Source organism: Pholis gunnellus (genome assembly GCF_910591455.1).
Source record: "Pholis gunnellus genome assembly, chromosome: 1".
In the NCBI taxonomy this organism is placed as follows: domain Eukaryota; kingdom Metazoa; phylum Chordata; class Actinopteri; order Perciformes; family Pholidae; genus Pholis; species Pholis gunnellus.
In genome coordinates this window covers 23,700,393-23,725,698 of record NC_136528.1, presented here as the reverse complement: position 1 = coordinate 23,725,698, position 25,306 = coordinate 23,700,393, and the positions used below count along the sequence as shown (strand labels likewise).

General features: G+C 40.4%; 2 protein-coding genes across 3 annotated transcripts; one reads left to right on the top strand and one right to left on the bottom strand.

Moving 5' to 3' along the window:
• Positions 1 to 1,833: 1,833 nt before the first annotated feature.
• ca7 (carbonic anhydrase VII) lies at positions 1,834 to 7,439 on the bottom strand (the record flags this gene model as incomplete). Its single annotated transcript, XM_079186232.1, has 7 exons — positions 1,834 to 1,953; positions 3,491 to 3,646; positions 3,746 to 3,808; positions 4,417 to 4,512; positions 4,746 to 4,864; positions 6,693 to 6,890; positions 7,403 to 7,439. The coding sequence occupies 7 exons, from the start codon at positions 7,437 to 7,439 to the stop codon at positions 1,834 to 1,836; spliced, it is 789 nt and encodes a 262-aa protein (XP_079042358.1).
• A 1,162-nt stretch (positions 7,440 to 8,601) lies between these two features.
• nae1 (nedd8 activating enzyme E1 subunit 1) lies at positions 8,602 to 15,406 on the top strand. Of its 2 annotated transcripts, XM_079179200.1 has the most exons (20): positions 8,602 to 8,674; positions 9,106 to 9,209; positions 9,300 to 9,360; positions 9,443 to 9,473; positions 9,625 to 9,696; positions 10,044 to 10,123; positions 10,478 to 10,587; positions 11,352 to 11,461; positions 11,554 to 11,616; positions 11,714 to 11,777; positions 11,867 to 11,958; positions 12,102 to 12,161; positions 12,281 to 12,414; positions 12,577 to 12,652; positions 12,910 to 12,949; positions 13,517 to 13,603; positions 13,708 to 13,800; positions 14,163 to 14,277; positions 14,369 to 14,418; positions 14,537 to 15,406. In XM_079179200.1, exons 1-20 carry the CDS (start codon positions 8,625 to 8,627, stop codon positions 14,644 to 14,646), a joined length of 1,602 nt encoding a protein of 533 aa, XP_079035326.1. In that variant the 5' UTR covers positions 8,602 to 8,624; the 3' UTR covers positions 14,647 to 15,406. The 2 variants fall into 2 exon arrangements, with proteins under 2 accessions (XP_079035326.1, XP_079035327.1); XM_079179201.1 differs by lacking the exon at positions 13,517 to 13,603.
• The last annotated feature ends 9,900 nt before the right edge of the window (positions 15,407 to 25,306 follow it).

Genomic DNA, 25,306 nt, shown 5'->3' with positions numbered 1-25,306 from the left:
TCCCATTCAGAAATACAAGACACACAGGTAGAGGAGCAAACAGGTGTAATGGCGTCGCTCCACATTACAGTCACACCCATGTGCATTTCTTACAATATTAGTCTTTTGATATTATCAACTATAAAACACTCTAGCATGCTAAATGCAAGGGCTAAATATAACTGGCTCAATTAAAGCAGTTAGTAAATAATTGACTGTGATCACAGACCATGTTCCATCTCTTCGTCCCTCTGGGCTACAACTTGGCTACTAATTACCTTGAGCCCAGTATTGCTACTTCTGATCAGTGAGTGTGAGTTTAAACATTTGCTTGAATGACAAATTGACAAACCTATTGTAGATGCCAGGTACAAGGTTCAGTTACAGCGGACTAAACAAAGATGGTGAACAATGCTTGTACTCCTCTGTCAACAACCTGCCATGTGCCGTTTGTCTGGTTTTGAAACAAAAAACATACAAGAGCAGAAAGCTGCTGTGTTTCGTTGAGAGAAGCAAAGGCTAGAATATCCCAAATGATCAAATACAGAAAGACTTGTTTCTATATATGTAAAATCTGGGATTCTTGCATTAAATAGGATGAGAAAACACTGTAAAACAAAGTTGTTTTACAGTTGTTTTCATTCAGCAAACATCATACGATTTGGAATCATAAAATATATACTTAAACCACCCAAAAATGTTAATGTTCTTTCACATAAACAACCTAAATAATTATAACTGAGGTGCCATTCTTCATGTGTGCGTTTATTGTATAGGAACAAAATAAGTGTATCACTGCCGTACCGCTGCATTAGCACAATCTAGGTCCATCTAAATAAGGACCTGCATTAGACAAAGCTGCCATAACTCTCCCAAGTGAGACACCAGGCATTTACATACTGGACTACACATGCGTTTCTCTTACAAGTGCAGCTTCAGAGGTGAGCTGTTGATAACAGTGTGTATCACGTCCTGCATAGTAGAAACACAGCACCACAGGGAAATGCAACACTTCAGGTAGGACACAGTTTAAAGCCAAAGATTTAGTTTGATTGAAATATTGAATTCACACGGCATGTTGTTGGAGCTGCAGGAGATATAAATAATAAATCCCAAATGAGAAATAGCTGTGAACACATTATTTTAAGCAAGCTCTCCAGATTTAACTAAAATATATCACCCTGCTGGGGACGAATATCTCAAGTCTCTTGAGCTCTAAAGGACCAGAGACTTTCATGCTCTACGTCATGTCCAAACGGAGCACCTTCAGTTGGGATTGTTGGACTGGAAGGAATCTATGGCCATAGGGACTGGGAATCCACCAGCAATGGGCTGGATCAACTGGGGATCAATCGGGATCAGTGAGGAGGCCGAGACTGTGAATCTGCAGACGGCAGAGTGGTATGATACTAGTCTGCAATATAATATAATATAATATAATATAATATAATAGTCACATATGATAGCAACTTACAAGAGCTTGCTTTTGTAACACATCCAACATTTAAATCTTTATTAACATATAGCTTGTTATAATAATATAAGAACAAACTTGCAAATAGTTAATATTATTATTATATTGCTTAATGACATCCCTTTTATTTTGCACTAAAAACATTCAAAAACTGACTCCTCACTCTGCCATTGAAGATTCTGACCAGAACATGACATGACACATGACACATGCATGTAAATGTGCTGGCAGTGATGAGAATTACTCTTCTGTACAAAGTCAAATCAGAAATCCTCAGGACAAGCTACCATGAGGTAATAAAGTACAATCAAATCAATGCATTTACTCTTGTCAAAAAAAGAGCCTTTGTTGTCTACGGCTTCAGGTCTCTGGGGGTCACATTAATTGGAGGAACGCACTTTCCTGCCTTTGAGAAGCTGGGGAGGCCTGAAGTTGTTTTCCATGCGCGTCCTCTGATCCTCTTCCTCTCCGGTGAACAAAAGCGTTCTTAACTTGCCCAGCTACATTAGAGAGACAGAAAGAGAATTTCCTCCTTATATTTTTGCAACAAAATTACATTTCTGTTGTTAAACAGGCTCTGTGTACAACATTAGCTCCATACCAGACCCTGGTGAGACTGTGTACGTTATTGCCAACAACTCCCATTAAAAGACCAAAACCAACAATACATTAATATGTCCCTACCCACTACATTGAATATTATCAGATATATTCTTTATGCCCCTTTCAACATTTTAAACCAGCCACACATAACCCTCTTTTTGCCATTTCCTTTCCAGCACTATGTCTACCATTATAAGGGGAAATTAAAAACAAAATAATACCCCATTATGTAAGAGCTTTTCCCTGCTGCGTCTCCATGCAAGCATTTCTCAATTAAAGCCCTGCACACATCCAGCCATCCATCCATCAGGATAATCAGCTGGAGGGGATCAAAGGCTTGAGACCGGAGTCATAGGTTGTGAGGCCAGTTGCCTAGCTTAAGCCTCACCCCCAGCTATGCTACACACATGGGTTTACAGACAGATCGCTCATGGCTACACCCGAGGTGCCACCATCATTAAAACTCACGATTCCTTGTGTACAGTCCTTGAGTTAAAAATGTGTGTGAGTGTAATCCAGAGGCTGGCAGCAGTCGCACAGGGCCAGCTCACAGAGGGACCTGGAAGGCATGTGCTGCAGACATCCGGTTAGTCAGCTTAACTTGTCATCAACAACCTGGAGTTACCGGACCTAAACTTTCTGATTAAGTTCAGTGCAAAGACGGGTGGATAAAAACAAGCCAACCCTACACACGGCAACTCCCATGAATGATGCTCGCTTTTGTCTCTAAATATAGCATCATGCTTGGCAAAGATCTGGACAATCCTACAGCATAGAGGTAAACCCCACCCCCACAACTACTCAAACCTAGCATACCGATGCTCAACTTTAGATTAACAACAAAAGAGGCAGTGGATCCTTGCAGCCTAGCGGAGCATAGCCAAACATTATGCAGGCCGGGAAACATGGATGTCACAACTGACTGAGCTCCACTGACTTACAGCTAAAGCATAGCAGTACATGTCTCCAGGTATAGACTGTTATTTAAATCAGAATCTGCCTTTTATATTTAAAAACTACACATTTTGAGAGAAGATTAGAGAAATATGGGTACAGATCATTAGCTACAAGAAATATATAAAAGTAATCAGTAATACTCATTTGGGAATTAAGAAAATATAATGTCTGTTTTGTATAAAATCATATCACTGTCTTGATTCAGATTTGAATATCTATTTGATATTTTTTTCATTTATTTAAAAAGAAGAGATATATATATATTTTAAACTTTTATAGAACTGTAGATCCCCTTTTAAGCAGCGGTGGGAGATCTAGTTGTAAGGAAATAGATATTGTGCCAGAAGGGTTTCCCACTACTGGATTGGGGTTAATGCTGTGTTTGAATGGCTGTACCACATGACCTGGAATAATAAATAACTACTACAGTGTTTTACGAGCTGAAAATCTGGCGCACACACACACACACACACACACCTGTTTTTCCGACACTGTGATTGGCTCCTTCACAACGATCCAAATGACGCTCTCATGCAGAGGGGGTGTGGTCAGTGATCCCAGGTAGGTCCAGTAGTGGAGGCTGCTGGGCAGGAGGCACTTTGGGTTGAAACCTTTGAAATCTGCAACACTGCCCTTTAACAGAAATAAAAAGACAACATCTCTTATAAAAGCAGAGAGCAGGTCATAAACCACAAGAATATTACAATTAATAAAATCCAGTATAGTGCTCACCTTAAACTTCACTGTGAACAGAGCGTCTGTTATCGTGTGGAGCCATCTATGGTCATCACCTGTCTTATGTAACAGACGAGATTGCTTTTGAATTTGATTTGTGACTTGCGGAAGGAATCAATATGAATACCACACACACACACACACACACACACACACACACACACACACACACACACACACACACACACATATATACACACATATATATATATATATATATATTATATTATTTTGGAGAATATATATATATATATATATTCTCCAAAATATCACAAATCTTCATTTTTGTTGAAGCTGACACATATCTAAAACACTGGTGACGGTGATCATAAGAGCAGTACAGCTAAACACAACGCAGCGCTGTGACAAATTATTTTTCTCTTGTAACTTCTCCAACCTTATAAAACACCTCCCACATCTGAGAGTTTTGTCAGCAATTCAAAATGTGGAGTGAAAGAAAATACTAATTGAGTCTGATTACTATGCTACCACGCTGTTCGCACAACTAATGACAGCGGTGAAAAAAAAACTGAGTTGCTAGACAACAACTCTGTTCAAGTTGCCATGACCTAAAAAAACAAATGGGAAATGGTTACACTAATACAAAATGTAGAGGAAAGGGGGCACAGGGATGGAAAATGGGACTGCAGTTAAGAGAAACATCTTACTTCCAAAAAGATGCCAAGGACAGCGAGGCCGTCAGGAGCTGTTGCCGCCTCCCCAAACGTCTTGTACTTGACAGCATTCCAGTGTACTAAATGAAGCTAGAGGGGCAAATAGGAAGACAGAAATAAATCAAATTGCCTTTTATAGTTAAATATATTAAATCAAGTCAAATATACAGATGCAAAAAGATGGTAATCTTAAGCATCAAAGCTGGTGATTTTATTTCATACCAAAATATGTTACCACATATACCTTACTACACTTTAGTGAAAAATGAGTTATTCTGTGATTTGGGTTAAATGCTGACACAGTGAAGTATCCAGACACTGACCTCAGAAGCATAGCTATTTCCTGTGACAGTGTGTTCAGAGCCATGACAGCCCTTTCCGCCCCAGTGGAAGTGAAACTGTTTCAGCCTGTAGGGGTTGTCAAGAGGGCCTCCCCGGATCACTGTAGAAGATGAGATGTAGAGAGAAATAAAATGAAAAAAAAAAAAGGTTCAGGTTCAGCATCCCCCCCCCCACCCCCCACTGTCTGTGGGTGTTGGACAAAATGCTTTCCAGCAAAAAGCTACACAGAGCATCCTGTGTGAGCTTGGTACCACTGCAGGATGAGTCAACCCAGCATACTTTCTTCAAATTCTAACTCCCAAGCTGAGACATGAGCACCGACAGAAAGACCGCCCGCTTTACCAACAAATCTATCATAAGAGCTCTGTGGCACAAGCTTTAGTTGGAGACACACATAGACAGTCCTATGTTAATTAAAGCAACGTTAAAGCTACTTTTAGCTTGATTTTAGATTTAAATTCAGGATTATTGGCAAACAAGGATGAACAGTTAACTTTCATATATGTCATGACGACGTTCAGCCTATTATCAGAATAGTACAGACTGTTTTCAGAGCCTATGGCTTGCACTGCTGGGTATGAACGCCAGTCTAATCTGACTGTTATTCATTGTGATGCTGCTGACATCCTTCTGACAAACAGGCCACACCAGTCCAGGTCAGATTAGCTAGGCATGAATGGAACAAGGAGCAAAACACTCATCTGGTCCATATTAAAATATAGATGTGGATGACCACAAGAACAGTGTGATCCGTTAGAAGAAAATCTGTTAAGTAAAATGTATTATTCATCTTGAATATGAAGCAATTACTAGATAGCCATTTATAAATAACTGATGTGTTGAAAAGGGAATTAAAAGGTGATAATAATAATGTTGTAAAAGCCAACATTAATAATACCTAAAAGAAATGCATTAACTATAATCAACCCCGTCATGTTTGTTATTCTAACATTGAGAGACAAATCTTTAAACTCGTAATATAATATATTGTTAAAAATTTGGATTACGATATTTGTCCGTAGGTCTTCACAGAGATGTATCCTTTTCTTACCAAAATAACAGTGACACAGAACACCGTCACGTGGGAATATATGCATGTGTACACCCAGACCAAGCCACATGGGGCAAACTGACAACAGCAGGTTTAGAGGATTTGTGCACCTCATTTAAACAGCGCAGAAGTGCTGAGGAAGTGCATTAGTTTTCCTACAGGTCTCCACCTTCATTAATTACTTTCGGGTGATAGTTACTTGCTTGCTCTGAGGAAACTGTCTGAGCCAAACAGCCCAACATTTCTGAACTTATCATTCATGTTAATGACGGGGTGGTTAGCATGGATCCACCCAGTGATAAAAGCAAATAGGGTCATAATAACCATTGAGATCACCCAAGGTTATTATCTCTTGTCCAGCAGACAGATGCTCATACAGTTAACTGCTGGCTGCATTTCCCTGCAGCATAATCAGGGGATTATTTGTAACCTTTGATTATGGTCAGTTATGCACATGGTTTGCACTTTTTTTTCAAATCAAGGTAATCCCACCTTTCAAACTTACGTTTATTGAAAGCTAACTTTTAGCGCAGATTTCCACTGAATGCGGCTGACAACAGATACCGGCTTATCCCTTAACCGTTATCTCTGTCAATAATTGCAGTCAATAAATATCTAATACAGTCATATAAATGTATAATCTCTGCCAAGATGTTACTAACCATTCACAATTCTGTTTTTATTGTTGTTTTATTTATTCACCACATCTAGACCCAAGAGTGACTTCTGTAGATTGTGCAGATCTAAAAGCAGAATGCATTTGAACGGATTAGTTAGTTTTGTTTGAATGTGGGATTTCTGCTTTCTTCTTCTTAAAAAAAAAAAGAGTCAATGTTACATTTTAAGTAAATGCATATAAAGACCAGCTTTTTCTCACCTGAGCGGTCATCAGAGTCCTCAAACTCCACAACAACAGAGTGCCCATTGTTGGCGATTTTGATGGAGGTACACTGATCGTAGTTCAGGACAATCGGATCCAGACTGGGGTCATGTGAAGCCTGATGAGGGACGATGTCAATGGGAGACTGCCGGTCCCCCTGGGCAACGGGGTAGTTTTTGTGCCACACAGAAGGACCTTATCATAAAAGAAGACCATAAGAAATCAACAGATAATTTACTACAATCTTTATACACACACACACACACACACACACACACACACACAGCACTGCATGTGTGCCTTCAGCTTCAGCTCTCTTGGTGAAGATCAATTCTGAAAAAAATCAATTCTCCATAAATAAAACATAAATCAGTGATCAATTGACTAGAGGCTGCCTCTTCCACACCAAACAACTTGCCACAGAAAGTGGAGCAACTTGTCTTGAATTGGCCATGACACTGATGTAATGCAATGTCTCGCACTCAAGAGTCCAGTGCAAATCGGTTGGAAAGTCAGTTTAAAGTGACAGCAGGCATCCCTTTAAGCATGTTGCTAATCTCGCATTAACAGCGTTGCTCCTCTGCGTGCACCCAAGCAAAAAATAAAGAAGAGTAATCATGCATGTTATTGTCGGATATACGGTTAATTGCCTCCACTGTGGATCATGGAGAAAGCAGTAAAGAAACCTGCATGCTGTGAGATCTTACCGTCCTCTTTTCCATATCCCCAGTGATTCCCTGTCATCGTGCCTGTAAGCGGATTCAACTCTGACCAACTTGTCGGTGTCTGACTTCTGCACTCCGGTGCGCAGGTGGAGGACGGACACGGATATCAGACCATGCAGCGATTGATGAAGTTTATGTAGAGGTCGAAGAGGAATGGCAATTATCCCCTTTGTGACACGCCCCTTCACGGGCACACACACACACGCGCGCACACATACACACACTGTCCACACCTGTCTGAGGTTTAACAGCTTAGCTGCATTAGGTCAGTCCTTTTTGGATGATTACAATATTACTTTTTACAATCTATAATGTTTTTTCTATACTAAAATTATAATAAAATATGTTATCGTCTACTAATTAGACAAAATCATCAATATATACCATGGGTTAGAAATACACAATTTAGAGGGGAAAATGACCATCAAAAAGTACAAATGCATGTGTAATGGTCATATAAACGAACAATATCTGCTTTAATAATACTTATATTATTTATTTCGTCTTTCGGCTGTTTTAAATCATTGATCGTACCCTTTAAATATTTTAAAACATTTTGTTCTCGTTTTATTCTGAAGATAGGCTGGACAATGAACCAATGTATTTATATTGTCATATACAGCACTGACGTACTCTGTGTATCAAATATCAAATGCACTGTTATTAAATCAATGCTCGAGCTGATACAATTACAACTGTAGGCGATTAATTGATCAGTCAATTAAGAAATATATTTTCATTAGGCTTATGATTTAAAGCAAAAATGGTTCTAAAAGTCTTTGGTTTCAACCTTTCAAGTGTGAGGATTTGCAGATTTTCTCACATTGAATAGGCCTATCTTTAGGTTTGTCCTGAAGATAGAATTAGCAATTTCATGACATCACCGTGGGCTTTAGAAAATGTTTCACTATTTAAATAAAAAAACTTCCAGATTCATTGATTATGGAAATAATTGTTAGAGGCAGTACAATATCAGATACGTATGCATACATTAATTCCCGGCAAGGGGGCTCCTGTTACTTTAATATTATTAACACAATATTTACATTATTATTTAACTTTAATGCCAGTTAAAGTCTCCAAATATGTGTGGAAATGTGTGTCGAAAGTGCGCAGCCGGATTTCAACACGGGTATGTTTGTGTCGAATCTGTGTTTGAGGAAGTTAAAATGCGTCCGTAGACTTCACTCATTGAAAAGAGACCATGGCAGCCACCAAAGCCTCCAAAGAACAGAAATACGACAGGCAACTCAGGTAAATATAAACTTTAGCGTAGGTTTCGTATTCCTTCAGCTAAACGCGCTGCGGGTTTCTTTTGAGATGTCCCAGAAGAGGCATGAGCGCTAACGTTAGCCAGCATTAGCTTGCTATTTGCGTTATGGTAAACACAGCATTGGTGAGCTAACACGTTAGCTATAAGGCTAATAGGACGTGCTGCTCTGTTGTTGTGTTTGGTGTTCAGAATCAGACATGCCAGCTTGTCTAATGACAGCCGACATCATGTAACCCCATAGTCACTGTGTTTGATGGTTATACAAGTGTAACAATACATGGTAGTCTAATGCTAGAGAAGCTCTCTACGAGCTGGCTTAGGTCCTTCTCGCTAGGTGGCTAGCTGTGTTTTTACAGCGGTTCGGGGAGGATTGTATCACTAGGTGGCAACACGTGTCCATGTTGTGTTTCAGACTGTGGGGTGACCATGGTCAAGAATCACTGGAGAACGCACACGTTTGTCTCATCAACGCCACAGCAACTGGAACAGAAATACTGAAGAATCTAGTACTTCCAGGTAAAACAGACGTGGCTCCTTGTCATGTGATGATGCTGCAGGTGCTGATGAAAGCATCTTTCTGATTCAATTCATTGATCTCATTGTCAGGCATTGGAGCGTTCACCATAGTGGATGGACACACAGTTTCTGGGGAAGATGTTGGAAACAAGTAAGAACCTAAGTTGATCTAAGCTTGAATGTAGTTGTTATTTTGTGTGTTCATGGTTGACCCTCTTTATCTTGTCTTGCAGTTTTTTCCTTAGCAACAACACCATTGGAAAGGTATGTTTTGCTGAAGTTAATTCATTTGTGTTTTAGGAACATTTGCAAGTGCACACACAGATGCACAATGTCCTGTCCTATTGTCCATCTTAACCCCTCCTCCTTGGTTATTCATAAAGCCGTTTCTGACCTTTTAGTTTTGTTGTTGCAGAACAGAGCACAGGCTGCCACTGAGCTGCTACAAGAACTTAACAGTGATGTCTCTGGAAACTTTGTGGAGGAGGTTGGTATCGTTTACGTGTTGACATGATGCCACATATTTCTTTCACAACAGTTATGATTCAGTACGAATTGAGCCGATCCCAGCTGGCATTGGGCGAAGGCAGGGTACACCCTGGTCGCCAGACTATCGCAGGGCTGGCACAGAGAGACAGACAACAGCTCACGTTCACACCTAAAGGCAATTCAGAGTAATCAATTAACCTAAGCTGCATGTCTTTGGACTGTAGGGCCACACCAACGTGCAGACTCTGACTAGTTTGTGTGCTGTGTAAATATGTAAATGATTTGATCAGTGTCACTGCTCTGATAGTGACAGAGATCCCTCTGTATTTTCTGTTACTTCTGCAGAGTCCAAACAAGCTTCTGGACAACAATCCAGAGTTTTTCCACAGGTTTACTGCAGTCATTGGGGTCCAGTTGCCAGAAAGGTATGAGATATAGTTCATCTTCACTCTCACTTTCTATAGGCAGAACCTATAGTATACTGAATTCAAAGTTTTAGTGTCATTTCAAAGAACGTCCGTCATGGATGGAGCCTTGAGCACTTTGGCTGGGTTTGATGTTAAAGGAACAGTGTGTAGGATTTAAGGTGATTTAATATTTATGTCTTTGTTTTCATTAGTGTGTAATCACCTAATACTAAGAATCATTGTTTATTTAGAATTAGCTGTTTATTTCTACATAGTGGGTGGGTCCTCTTTAGGAGTCCAACTATTGTTGCACCGCCACATTTATTTTAAGTCGAATTAACGTGTCATTTTTTTTTCTCTGACATCCAACAGCACGTGTTTGAGGCTCGGCTCCGTTCTGTGGAGTGCCTCTGTACCTTTCCTGGTCTGTAAAAGCTACGGCCTGATCGGCTACATGAGACTGGTGGTGCAGGAGCACACGGGTGAGTTCAACAGCAGTTCACTTGGAATCACTTCTCGTATTATGAAACTGTAACACATTCAATAACAACCTTCAATCTAAACTTTTAACTGGTGTTATCATTTATATATGGTGAATGCTTTCAGTTCGCAGTTGAGCATGAACTCATGAAAATGCGTTACTGTGATGAACAACATGTCATAAATTACACTCTATAGTCTGGAGTGTTTACATGGATTATTGACATCTTATCTGCCTGCATACACACTTTTTGCTTCATAGTCATTTCACTGGGGCTCATAGTTTACATGTAAAATTAGAAGATTTAAAAATGTTTATTGACATTTTATTTAGTTTTATTTTATTATGTTTAACAAGACAATCACACAGAACATGCACAGAATCCCTTAAACGATGAGCAACAAAAACAACCAAAATTAACTTCACAACAATCTTTGTGTCCTAAAAGCAAAACTAATAAGCACTAGAATAGAAGCAATAAAAGCCTTCACAACAACAACAAGGAAAAACATAACATCAAAACACAATAAGATAAAAGAAAATACAGTAACACTCCCTGGACCTGCCTGTCATATTTGATTTGGTCACCTTACTCCATAGATGAGCCCGGATCTGCCCTTTAAAAACTCCTCTAGATTTTGACTGCTTGATTCTTAATGGAACTCCATAGTATTAAAAATCGAGCTCCGGGCTACGCTGTTTACTTGCTGCAACTTGCATGAGGGCACACTAGCCCTGGTGTTGTGACCATGCTTTTCTCTTCAGTGATTGAATCCCATCCGGACAATGCCTTGGAGGACCTGAGGTTGCTCCAGCCTTTTGCCGAATTCAAGAACCACATTCAGTCCTACGAGCTTGACAGCATGGACAAGAAGGTGAGTACTTTAGGTTCAGCTCATTTGTTTATAGACATCAGTCAGTTTAAACTACACTTCACACAACTGATAGTGCTTTATTTAATCTGCAGGATCACAGTCACACGCCGTGGATCATCATCGTGGCCAAGCACCTGGAGAAATGGCTCAGTGAGGTACAGCACATTTTCTACTCAATCACTGATATGTATGCCTGTCTGCATTTGTAAGGGTTGCTGTACATCAACATGTCACTCTATTTTGTCATTGTAGCCCAACCGTCAGCCACCAAAGAATTACAAGGAGAAAGAGGCCTTCAGACAGTTTATTCGGGAAGGTATCTGTGAACCTCTGGATTGTATTTGCCTATAAGTTCAGTGACTTGGCTGTGTGATGTGAATTTATGTGTGATGTGTGTTCCTTCAGGGATCCTGAAGAATGAGAACGGTGTCCCAGAGGATGAAGAAAACTTTGAAGAAGCCATCAAGAATGTCAATACTGCTTTGAATCCAACCAAGGTACCGGATCTCAAATACTCTTGGTTGTGACCCATTCAACACTTCTCACCTTTTACGCCCCCAATCAGTCCGTTTTGTATAGTGTAACGGTTGACAGTCAAGTCTAGTGACACTCCTCTAGTAACGTCTCTTCTTTTCCGCAGATTCCCAGTGCTGTTGAAGACCTCTTCAATAGTGAGGAGTGTAACAACATCACATCACAGGTTTTGACTTCTATTAATATTATCGTTATCGTTATGTCATAGTTTCAGATATGTAGTTTTTGAGACGAATGTTGTTATTTTGACGTGTGGAGTTAATTGTGTTGGTTTGTGTGGACCAGACTCCGTCCTTCTGGGTGATGCTGCGAGCTGTCAAGGAGTTTTCACTCAAAGAAGGCAATGGAAGCCTTCCTGTACGGGGAACCATCCCAGATATGATCGCAGACTCTCGGAAGTTCATCAGCCTTCAGAATGTGTAAGTGTGAAACATATGGGTGCTAACTGTGGAGATAGATTTGACAGCAACAGAAAAGTACTCGTACAAATTCCCTGATGTGGTTCTATGTCTCGCTTTCTAACGGGTCATGGTTTGATAATGTAGCTCTGTGTTGCTGTTCATTTTTGTGTTTTATTTCAGTTACAGGGAAAAGGCCATGCAGGATGCAGCAGCTGTTTCTAAGCATGTAGAATGTCTCTTGCAGTCTATTGGAAAGGTAGGTTGTAAACTTTGTTCAGTAGTCACTGAATAAAGTTAGTCTGAAACAATCTTTAACAATTTAGGGCTTAATTCAATCAATTAATGCTTACTCAAAATAAAAATAATAGCGTCCAGCCGTGGTAATATTAAATTATGATGGCATTGATACATTTCGCCCTAAAATACTCAATGTATGGATGAGTCTTGCACTACTTACACAATGTTTTTGACTAAAATGGATGTTCTGCTGAATTTCCTTTTACTTTCCACCAGCCACCAGAGAGCATCTCTGAGAAGGACATCAAACTGTTCTGTAAGTATTATGAAGTATGCATTTTATATTCAGTGGGTATATTTACATGCACACAAATCTGATGTCAACCTGATTAATGCAATATGCTCTCTATACTACACGCTATAGAGAGTGTTTTTAGAGGCATATATTTGATATTGAGATGCAGAGTACATAAGTACGTTGGCTGCAGCCTTTAATTACACTGCCTGATCTCATTTTTCATGGTAATTAGTGTATTCATACAAACAGACCCACTGGGGATTTCTTTTTTTAGACAAACATGCGTCTACACAGATTGGTATGATGCGTGAATCAAAACTGCCTCATGCGTGTATTAGTGTTACTAATTTAGCAGCTCTTCAAAGCACCACGTCTGTCATGTGTTGCCATCATGCAGTAGTGTTGCCTTCTCTGACTTCAATAGTTTGAATTACTCTGAACATGGAGAGATTGAGATTTGTAATGTTGTCACTGTATGCCCCTTCTGGACTCAAGATAACTCTCTCTGCATACCAGTGGAGCGTAATGTGCTCTATTGCTGCACCTGCATTCAGTAAATTGCTAACTGTAGGTGTTGGTGTCTAGGTAAGAATTCATCCTTTCTGAGGGTGGTGCGCTGCAGATCTCTGGCTGAAGAATATAGTGTGGATTCAGTAAATAAAGATGAAATCAGTAAGTTGGAGATTAATTTACCTTCTGATTAAACTGTTCCGTCTTGTTTATTTACTATTTTCTCAAAAGTTATTCGCCTATTAACGATAGCTGCGTGTCCTCAGCCTCAAGCATGGACAATCCAGACAGCGAGATGGTCTTCTACCTCATGCTTCGTTCTGTCGATCGCTTCTATCAGCAGCACTCCCGCTACCCAGGTAAAGACGAGGTTCACACAGATCTTTCTTTAAACACTTGAACAAGATGTGAAACACTTACTGACTTGAAACCACACAACTTCACAGAATTCAAAAACATCAGTCTAAATGTACTTATGTACAGCACCTTGAACATGTACGTTCCCCCTTGGGGATTAAAAAATGGTAAGAGGTGCATGCCTATGTATTCACCCCCTTTTCTAAGTGGTTATAAGAAAAATTTGAACATCCCACGGAACACCATTGAATTTACAAGTTACTGTAGATGATTCTTCCTAATGTCACTATACAGAAACACAGTTATTTCATTTGTCTCGTTCATTTTCTTCCCCCATCTTTTCCCACATGTCCTCTCTTACCAGGAGTTTATAACTACCAGGTGGAGGACGACATCAGCAAACTGAAGCTCTGTGTGAACAGCCTACTGCAGGAGTACAGCCTCAATGTCAACATCAAAGACGATTACATCCACGAGTTGTAAGTCACGGCCACTGTTGGATTTACTGGTGAGAGTGATTAAGACTGTGCCAAATAATTCCCAACTTCTTTTTTTATTACCCTTCTGCAGCTGTCGATATGGTGCAGCAGAGCCACACACAGTTGCAGCATTTTTGGGAGGTAATACATCACCTCTCTTCGGAAATTAAAGAACCTAAGACACAGCACGTCTCACAAACTAAACAGTGCTGATAAATCCAAGATGTTAATATGTTCTTTTTTTATGGTGTTCCTGTAGGATGTGCTGCTCAAGAGGCCATCAAGATCATCAGCCACCAGTTTGTGCCCTTCAACAACACCTACATTTACAACGCAATGTCACAGATCTCTGCTACCTTACAGTTGTGAATACAGTTGGCATTAAATCTGAAATATAAATAATTTATTTCAATTACACACTGGTTTAATCAGGAGGTAAATAGGCCTAAATCAGTCTGCACTGATCTGTGAATGAATGTGGGTGATTCTTACAGTATCAGCTGCTTTATAGTATGAAAAGCTTCTCCTTCAGTTCATGAAATCCCTGCTGCATTTGAAGGCAGCAGGACACGCACGGCCATTAACGCTGATTGCTTTTATTAAATTGCCCTCCGCCTTGTCCCTCGCTGAGCTCCGTACAAAAGACTGACTTGCGTTAATAAATCTAAACTGTAAACTGTTTTTTTTTTTTTTATCACGTTTGAATGGGGTAACTGCTAAAATGTTTGCACTAAACCTAAAAATGCTTCTCGTGCTGAATGTCAGAGGTCACAAGTTTCTATCGACCATCAAGCCTTTTCTGATTCCCAAAAGGTCTTGAAGGGAGAAATCAGGAAAGCTCCGACAACATTTTTTTTTCTTCGCACGTTTTTAGTGGCGGACTAAACAGCTGGAGCTGAAACTTGCAAATTCAAAACCGTCATGTAGTATTTTCATTTGTGAAATGGATGAAATATTACAATGTAGCAGCACTTTGTTTACTTTAGTCACAACTGTCTCTTATTGCTTTTGGAACAAGGTGGAAGAATTTTAGTTAAAATGAACATGCTGTTTGTAGTGTTTAACTCTCATTGCTATGAAACATTGAATATTTAACCTGAACTTTGATTATTTTTAATACAAAAGAGAAGTTGACACATAATAAACATTCATGTCTTACAGTGTGCGGATATGATTTGTCCCTTGCTCGTCGGCTAACTTTTTGATTTGCACCTGTGTTCAAATAGACTGGTGAACACTTTGAGTTAGAGTTTCTCTATTGTTGACTTAGTTAACAGTTGCAATAAGCATTACAGTCATTTAGCCTGAATAAATGTTAGATGACAAGCATGTGAGCTTCTTGAGAAGCCCGTAATGTGACTTTCCCCCATGCAGGATTCAAATGAGACACAGTTTACGATGAGGTTTTATCTAACACCAGAGGGCGCCCTGCCATCTTTAACTATTTTACATATAGTCCAGAGTTCATTTCAAATAACTGTTCAGTGACCAATTACTGACCATTGGATACCGACTGCATTTGACGTGATCGGCTGTGAGATGTTAACAAAAACCTTTATGAACCAATGTGTCTCAATAGCTGTCTTGAAATGCAGAGGATGCTGGTCTTCGTAATGAAAATGATCTAATAGGCGGCACAGAGTCCTGCTTGAGAATTATGCTATGAGGGTCATTGTGATGTAACTGTTGGGCAGGGTGAAGTTTGTCACATTTTTTTTTTTTCTTCAGACTTTGGCAGAATGGAAATTAGCCCTCAGCAGATCTTTTCCTTTCACCCCCCCCCCCCAGCTCTCCCCGTGCAGCGATCTGTCTCACACACACACACGCGCACCCTCCGTCTGAGAGAGAGGATAGAGCTTGTTGCCTAGAAGTGTTCTGGCCATTTCCTAAATGAAGATTTCATCCACTGATTATAATGTGTCCGTCCATCCACCCACTGCCTCTTAAGATTATCGTGTAGTGCCAGGTTTATTAGGCCAAACCAGACAGTTTAAGTTAGAGACGAAAAAGAAAAAAGGTTCAAGCTCAGTAAAATAAACTACATAATGTCATCAGAGGTATAATAGTTGTTCAACTCTTTACCCGCACAAAAATGTTGTACGGGTTCAACCATGCCAGGTTTTCTTCTTGTTCACAGTTCTGTCTGTGTCCCCCTCTTAAACAAAGACACCGAGGGAATAGGGTTTCCTTTAAAACACACTTAATATTACATTATTTGAGCGATGTGTGTTCTTGGTCATTGTATCCCTTAGTTAAACAAGACATCTCTGAGGGAAGATCTTTGTCTCTCAAGATGAGTTCCATTGTTATAATATGGTGTTGTAATCACATGTCCTATAGCAGCTTTTAAGCCCCTTCAAACTCCTAAACATCATTTGATTCACTTTTAAGCAGTTCAACATCTACTCCGTCTGTGGTTCTTTCTTGTAATGTGACTTCAAGACACTGCAGAAGAGGCACAAGGTGACATTTTGATCAGTGCGTCCAGCCAATTTGTACACAGCTGTGTCAACATCTAACATTCAGTGCTGACCATTTTAAAAACCCCGGGATGGCTTCAGTTATTGCCCTGTATCTGCTTCTATGATAGTGACTGGTGTGTCTCCTGTAACCTTCACTCTTGTTATGCCTACTGACAAGAGATAACATAGAAACAAACAGGCCGAGAGGGTCTGATGCAAACATTTGGGGCCTTTTTTTTACATTTTTTGTATTGAAGTGGTCATAGGGTAAACAAAGTGAAGAGGAATTAGAGAGAGAGGACAAGCATGATTATAAAAGGTAAAAAGCTGATCATATCAAATACATTTGATACAAAACAAACCACTACAACACAAATAATGCATACTTAGTTGCATAGAATGCTATGGTGTATAGCTGAACAGATGCTCAAATGTAAAGAGCATAAATAATTCATTTCTTAATTAAAATGAAATGAATGCAAAATATCAACATCAAGACGTTTAATCCATGTCAGTAAAGAGCAGCGTTTGTCTTATAGGAAAAATAATTGTCATTATACAATACCTCAATACATAAATGAGAAGTGTTGCGAGTTGAAAGTGATGCACCGTGTCAGAGTAGTCGTGCTTGTAGACATTCCTGTAACTGTACAATTTTTTATTATGTAATTAGGCAAGTGTACATATGTCACGTTTCAGTCAGCAGCAGGTTTGTTAGCATGAGGTTGATATTTTCCTCTTAGAACTAATGGACAAATTAAACACTTCAATGCACATTCAACTCCAGTTCATGCTGTGCTGTACATGCGTACGTATGTGTTTCATTTCTCTTGTGCTGTCGTGGAACATGTGCCTCTTTTCATAGTTAGCCTCATGGCTATCGCATGCCGGCAGGTGAGCATTTCAGGACACAGAACCTTCAGTACATACATGTTTCTCCTGAACAAGCAACACAGTCCACAGTAAACTAGCAGGGTTGGTTCAAATTAATAGTGAGAATAAGAACCGCTTAATGCTAAAAATACTTATGAAGTCTGCTAGATGTGAACACAACATCTATATCACAATATGAAAATGATATGGAGAAGGTTTAGAAGAGATTATTACCCCTGTTCTGTATTCTTGTACTTCATATAATGCCAAACTACAACCAAACCAGCTCATGATTCGTCAACCAAATATGTCATTGTAAAAAACAAGTTACAATTAACTCTACATATGATTTTTAGATTTACTTGAGTAATGTGTAGTTGGATTTAAAATGCCGCGAATAGAAACAGGATGGAAATTCACTCCTCTGTTGCATCCATTCATTATCAAGACTTCAGCTTCCAGGCTCAGCTTATCTTGAAGCCACAGGAGAAGTCTAACAATAGATACTGTGTGCACTTGTGTGTGTGTGGGGGGTTACTGGGTAGGAGGGCTGGCCATTAATGCTAAAATCAATCAGTAAATCAGCAAGCACAGCCTGCAGAAGGGCCACACTACCAATGGTGATTCTCACTAGAAGCTTCAAGCAATACCGAGAGAGAAAAGGGGGGAGGGAACTGGATGAGTCATCTTAGGGAAATGAAGGAAATTGCACACTAAAGGTGGCAGACTGGTGGTCATATCTCCCACAAGGACAGGGGCTGTATGTCCCCTTGTCACACCCTGTCACTGGATAAACGGTTGTGTTTTAAAAAAAAAAGAGGACTGAAGGAAGTAATAGGGGGTTGAGGGGGATGTCTTCTGACGGCTCATAGCTGTTACCTCCTTCACCTCCTCATGAGGCCCAGGCTGAATTAAAACCGGCCTGCCAGAGCTGAGTGGAGTATTCAGTGTGTTTGCTTGGAGACTGCAGGAGGCCGGCATACTTTAAACCTCTCAGGGGTCTGCTGAGGGCCTCTCCATTCTTCCTACAAACAGATGGAGCTGTGACCAAGGAATGTATATGCACAATACATACACATACACACTGACCTTTGTGAAAACCATCTACAATTAAATCTGATAAATACAAATTATTTGTCTGAGTGAATGAGCATTTAAGTAGTATTTATGAAATAATAAATTAGTACCACTGTAAATGTTTCACTGTGATGTACACTTCAGCGGTTTAAGCCAGCCACAGTCTGTGAGGGTGGAGCTGTCCCATGCTGCCAGACCTTAATGGTTATATGCTCTCCAGCTGCATTGTTAATGAGTTCATGTAACACAGACGCATAGGACAGTTGGCATCCAATCCACTGATTGAGGAGGAGATATGAGAATGACCTCTGCCAAAACTGGAAGGTATTTAAAGATCAATCAATCTCTCTTCTGGTTATATTCAGAATAAATACGGAATGCAATGCAATATACTGTATGCATACAGTACAGTACAGTACACACATGCTAGGAAGAGAGTCTGTGCTGCTTTCCCAGCTTAGCAAAACATACTCCCAGCTTACAGTGGGGCTCAGATCATTTGAGCTGGAGTTGTTGACAAAAACCTTCTTGTGATGTCAGTAAGTTGTAAATCTGTGCACTTTATGATTAATTCATACAATTATGTATTCTGCATTCATAAGACTCTGACAAACGTTGTTGTTTGTGAGTCAAGTAAAGCTGAGCTGAGAAAATAACAGCCATCTAAATATAAAACAGATAATAATTATTAATATGGGCATTGTCACAAAATGTATGTCAGTTTGTGTTGAACTTTTTATATATTGTAAATTAACAACACAAAAGGTAAACATCCTGACAACAATACTTTCACAAAACTAACCCAAACCTGTGGTTGTGTGTGTTTGAGCGATTTACATCTATCTGTGTGTGTAAGATGGGCAAAACACATCTGACATGCTGGCCACGTGAGATAACAATGATATCATGTTACTGCAAGATTTTGATAGAGTGCATCAATATAATGTACGAGTCAGAACAGGACAGATGCAGAAAATAAAGTTTTTGAGGCTCCTGTCAACATTTCTTCAACCATCTGAGATTTAAAAAACACTGTGGGATTACAGTAATTAGTATCACCTGTTTCCTGCAATGACAATTCAGAATGTCAGCTGTGAGGAAGGTCTAATTACATCAAACCTCAACCACACTATGCCCTGAACCTTACACTGATTCTGGAATATCGGTTTCATAGATTAGCCATCCTATTGTGCTTTTTATGTTATTTGGGGCAACATGGGCTGAGGCAGAGGAGGGGGGTTAATTGGTTTATTGTCTGTACACATTTACCCTCCATTCATCTGGATTCATGTTCCATTAGCAGCTGGGCCTTCAGAGAGTCTGGAAGTCGGCATCTCCAGATGGGGTCAGAGATTCAGTCCCCCCTGCGAGACCTGGGTGTCACGTTACACTCGTCCAAGGCACACTTACAGGCACACACACACACACACACACACCCACACACACACACACACACACGCCTATATAAGCAACAAAAAGGGGGACAGACAGCCACTCTGATATATAGTAGGCAGAATATTTGAATGATTAATCTGCAATCTGCCCAACTTCCTGGTACGAGTTGAACAATATATAAGTTTTTACATAATAGACATTCAGCCGATGATCATATCTTTCTATCTATCTTTGACAAAGCTGTGTAAAAAGGTCTGTGACAGCGTTGTATGTGGAAGTATGTTATGTTCCTTCAGAAGTACATGAACGTGCTTTAGAGTACATTCTCCAGGTGCCATTCTTATCTCTGTCGTCTGACATTCTCACTGCTGAGATCAGTCGGGAACGAGGCGCCTGGAATTCCATTCTGGAGTAAAACACAATATTCCTCTGTGTCTCCATGTCTATGTGTATGATGCTTTTGTCAGATGCTCATCTATATAAATAATGTCCTCACCTCAACAAACTATTGTCAGTTCCTTTTTTTTTTACCGTGAGAGACGTGTGAGGTTCGATCTGATCCAAAAGGAATTTCTGCATCTTTCTCAGGAAAGTGAAACTTCACCAACATGAACCACACAAACACTATCAGGAGAGACGCTTGCACGTGCTACTCTTTGTCTCGACTCATTTTTCAAGTTAAGCATTAATGAGGACCACCTGTTTGGTGAAGCCACGACACTGAAAACACGGTGACAGAGAACTATGTCAGCAATGTGGGCAGTTTATGGAAGTTCCAGGTGGTGTTTGTGGTCGTGTAGGATTTGCATGATGGACATTGTTTCAGGTACACACCCTCATATGTAAGTTGTGCTTTCTGCTATCCAAAAAGCACGCCATGGAGAACTAGAGGGGTGTGTATATGTGTGTGTGAGAGAGGGATGAGCTCCACAGGGGAGTGTTTATGAAGGGGAGATGTTCAGGGTGAATTCCTCAGATAAGTGACATGGCCTCTTTCTGTTCTGGATGAAGGAGAGCGCAGCACACCACAGGCTGTATATGGAAACCTCAGAAACACAAACTGGAGCCCATTGGTCCTTAGTGTACAGTAATAAAGTGGGTTGTAAAAGTGTTTTAGAGTGATGCAACGCCACTACTGCAAGACCAGCCTCCAAAAGAAAAAGCAGCTTAATATCAGCCAGTTATCTACCAGATGTGTCGTGTGATACACCATTCTTGGAAAACTGTGGAAAAAGTGTCATTTATGAAACATGGCACCCGCTAATACCAAGGTCAAAATCTCCCGTATCCACCCACACACTCTGGGAGTGGGTAAATCAGCTGCATGGGGCCCTATACGTGGTGTCAGGCTCAGTTCAGGTCACAGCATTCTTAAAATTCCTACCTGTAATTATACTAGTAGGTCTGATTCGGCTTTATATCTTATATCGACAACCTGGGAGGACGGTGCAGATCATCGCAGATTGTCCTCAGATCCTTCTATGTTCATTAACAGGCTATAGAGAACAACCACCTTGTGAGGGGAAAAACAGAGGCCCCATCCATTTACTGCACTTTTAAAACCAAAACATTTTGAGCATAAATACTGTCTCTGCTGTGTGAAGCCTAGGTTTGTTTGAGTGTATACATGAGTTTGTGTGCCCACATGTGTGGGTATGTAGGCGTTTAGAGGTTGGATTTGCCCGTGTGTGAATGTGTGTGCTTTGCATGTGTCAGCAGGCCAGTTTATACTCTATTGAACCACAGAGAGCCATAAACGCAGCAGTGTGCCTGAGAGAGTGGAGGAGGAGGAGGAGGAGGAGGAGGAGACAGGGAGAGGAAAGGGGTGACCTCAACAGGGGGCCGGTACAAATATGTGGTGTCTAATCCTCTCATTAGACAGTAGGGGGGGTGTGGCAGCAATCAGATTCAAGTGGAGGGTTGCACTGCCATGTTAGAAGACTGAGGCCTGTCAGAGTGCATGGGGAAAATGTTTGTGGCGGTTAGAATATTATCTAGTCCACACAAACACACACACACGCACACACCACACTAGTTTTATTCAGCCAAAACATTCTCTGTAAATACAGATTTCAAAACACATGCTGACAAGCGAATCGGTGCTGCTGATGCAACAGTTACCTTGTTTCCACAGCCTCTCTATCTCCCCGACATCTCTTTCTCCTTCACTCTCCAGGTTGAAAAGTAATGTATTATTTGCAAACGTCATGTTACAACAGTCTAAAATCGGTCATATATTTTAACACAAATTAATGTTTAACAAGGTGTTGCATTCAGCTACTTCTGGACAAGCCAGGAATTACAGAGTTTCAGTAATAGTTTGTTTTTATGTCTTAAAATGCAAAACTATCCTTTGAAGGATAATTCAGTTTTGTTACAATTTGGATCCTATATTTGTAGGGTTGTCCATCCTTCCTACTGTTAATAATAACAAGAAAAACAAACAAGAAAACTGTTGCCCAATCTGTCTTGTGTCAAAGTCTCTTCCCCCTTGAATAGTGTTTCCCTTCCACACACACAGTTTCCCACCCGGCTGTCCTCCATGGTTGGGTTTATGGTTAGGCCCTGCAGAGATAACTGGTCGGGGTCAGGTTACGATAAGTGGAAACAATAATCAATGGGGAAACAGACTTTGACACAACACATTAGAAACATTCATTACAGTTTACAGACAGACTTCCTTCTTCAATTTTGCTCTGCCATGCTTGCCGTATTAATTTCCTGCGTAATATTGGGATTATTACCAATATTACAGGTGATGGTAGGCAGGTTTTGTTATCTTCAGACAGCCAGGTTAGTTGTTTTCCTCTGTTTTCAGTCTGAATGCTGAGGTAAGCCAGGCGGCTGCTTGATTTAGCTTCATGATTACAGTCATGAAAGTTGTATCACCTTCTTATCTAACTCGTGTGAGTAAGTGTATTTCTCAAGAACTTGCTGTCTTACAGTAGTCTTCAAAAGAACCACTTTTGTTCAGTTGTGAGTTGTTTTCAACACAAGAAATCCTCAAGGTACAGTACCTCTTGAGTTGTCTACAGTCTCTGCCTGCCCTCACTCTCCTCACCCCTTCCCCTCTTACAGGCACGCTTTGAAGAAAAACACAGGACGTCTCATCTCAAAGGAGTGTTTTACATTCCATGTCCTGCAGCAGGCTGCGACTGTATAATAGAACATTGTTTGCAGAGTTTTCTACAATAACATCTTGTTAACGGTTAAGAAGGTTAATTCGCTGTAATCTCATATTAGTGTGAATATACAACTGCATGCTGGGTGTAATGCTGCTTGCCCACTTTTTTTGCACATGCACTTGTGTAATCTTATCATTCTCTTTAAGCCTCCTAGTTCAATAAGCAATGCAGTGAGGGTCAGGAGAAAGTCAGCAGCTTGTACATGTTGCTGTGCAGCAAACATATGAGGGATAACTCTTTGTTGTTTTTTGGAAAGAAACTTATTGGGAACCTTTCTAGGGGGTTACCTCTTTAGAGTTACACACACAGGGCAGCTCTCCTCCCACCTCACTGCCTCTCTGCTTTCCCTTTTGGCTGTCTTGCTAAGTCGTGTCAGAGAAGCTGTTTCTTCGTTGCCTCTGAATGTCAGTAAGAGTTTGGAGTGATGGCGGGTCCTGACCTGCTTCGCCTGACACTTTTCCATCAGAAGTGCACAGCAGTGATGGATCTGGGTCACGTCCCAACCCCCAGTGCTGAGTCACTGTGCAGGCTCTACCTGTTCCAGCCTCTCGCCAGGCCGGTTTGTCAGCAGACAGAGCAGCCCAGTGAAGGAGGGGAGGGAGACCCATCTTCATTGTTCACATATTGTGTATGTCCTTTCTACCTCAGAAATCTCCTATAGTTTTCCTTCTTTCACTGGATGGGAATTAGCTCTCAGTCTGTCTGTTTTTTATTAGATTTCATGTTTTACATGTCTTTATTTGACATGGCCATGTTGACTACGCTGTCAAAATGTTCACATCTCTGTGAAAAAGTTCAACAACAGAGCTGAGAGTCCTTTTTTTCATCTATTTATTTCTGATATCTGTAGTATCTTGGCATCCAAATTTTCTCAGATACTAAAATCTGGTTTTAAAATAGTTTTCCTGACACGTTAATTTTGTTCCGTTTCTCAAATCAAAACAAACAGCACTCTTGCAAGCATGCTTTGCAAATGTTCTGCAATTTGAGATGTTACGGTCGTTTCTGAAATATGACGCCCCCCCCTTCTCGACTGTTCACAGGATTTAAAGTAGTCTGAAGTTAGTATGAAAAAAAGTTTCTTCATCCCACTTTAAAATGAGATTCTGAGTGACAAGAATATATATATTATATATATACATATACACATTACTGGACTCTTGTCAATGGTTGCCTTGACCTAGATGATAGATAATCAACATTGTCAAATGATTACCCTGCTGCAGTAACCCAGCAGAGACAGCGGTGATTCTCAAAGTGCAACTTACACATGAGGTGTAACATGTAACATTAGAGGCCAGTAGCAGTCGCTGAGAGAGGGGCAGAGAAGGTTACACATTACAGCAACACCAAAAGCTATAATCAACATATGGCAGTTTATTGATTTCTCTTTATATGTAAAATAAAGGGGAGACACGTTGTGACAAGTTAGCTCGTTTTGGGTAAATCTTGTAGCTGCCAGGCAAAAAAACAAACTCTTCTAAAACTTGTATCATCCATGAAGAAAACTCTGGGCTGTTATACTTCAACATACAAAATGTTTTTAATGGTAAGTAAGAGCTTGCAGAAATTCCCCAACTGAAAAGGGAATATGTCATCTATTAAGAGAGAAAACTGCCAAAACTGACATGGAACGTAGGTTTTCAGTGGATAAACATGTTGTATCAGATTATGCTCTATCATGTCAATACCAATAGAAAATGATTTCTGTAAGGTGACAGTGGGATCGACTGAATCACCATCCTTCACAAAAGCCTGGGGTGTTTTGTACTTGCCTGCCAGTCAGTCTGCAGGGTATTTCTCATACGTTGCAGTAGGTTGGAGTGTGTGTGTGTGCAGAGAGTACAAAGCAGTAAGGCGCTGCCAGTGCCTGCATGGTGGACATATGGCAGTGCCGTAGGCCAGGGGCATCATGGGGGGTGGAGGCACAGGGTACTGTGTGTATTATATGTGTGTGTTTACCATATGTGTGTGTGTGCGTGTGTGTGTGTGTGTGTGTGTGTGTGTGTGTGTGTGTGTGTGTGTGTGTGTATGTGT

Coding starts and splice junctions, on each gene's coding strand:
- nae1 (XM_079179200.1), top strand. CDS start 8,625: ATGGCAGCCACCAAAGCCTCCAAAGAACAGAAATACGACAGGCAACTC. Junction 11,778..11,866: donor CAGACAGTTTATTCGGGAAG/GTATCTGTGAAC, acceptor GTGTTCCTTCAG/GGATCCTGAAGAATGAGAAC. Junction 11,959..12,101: donor CTGCTTTGAATCCAACCAAG/GTACCGGATCTC, acceptor TCTTTTCCGCAG/ATTCCCAGTGCTGTTGAAGA.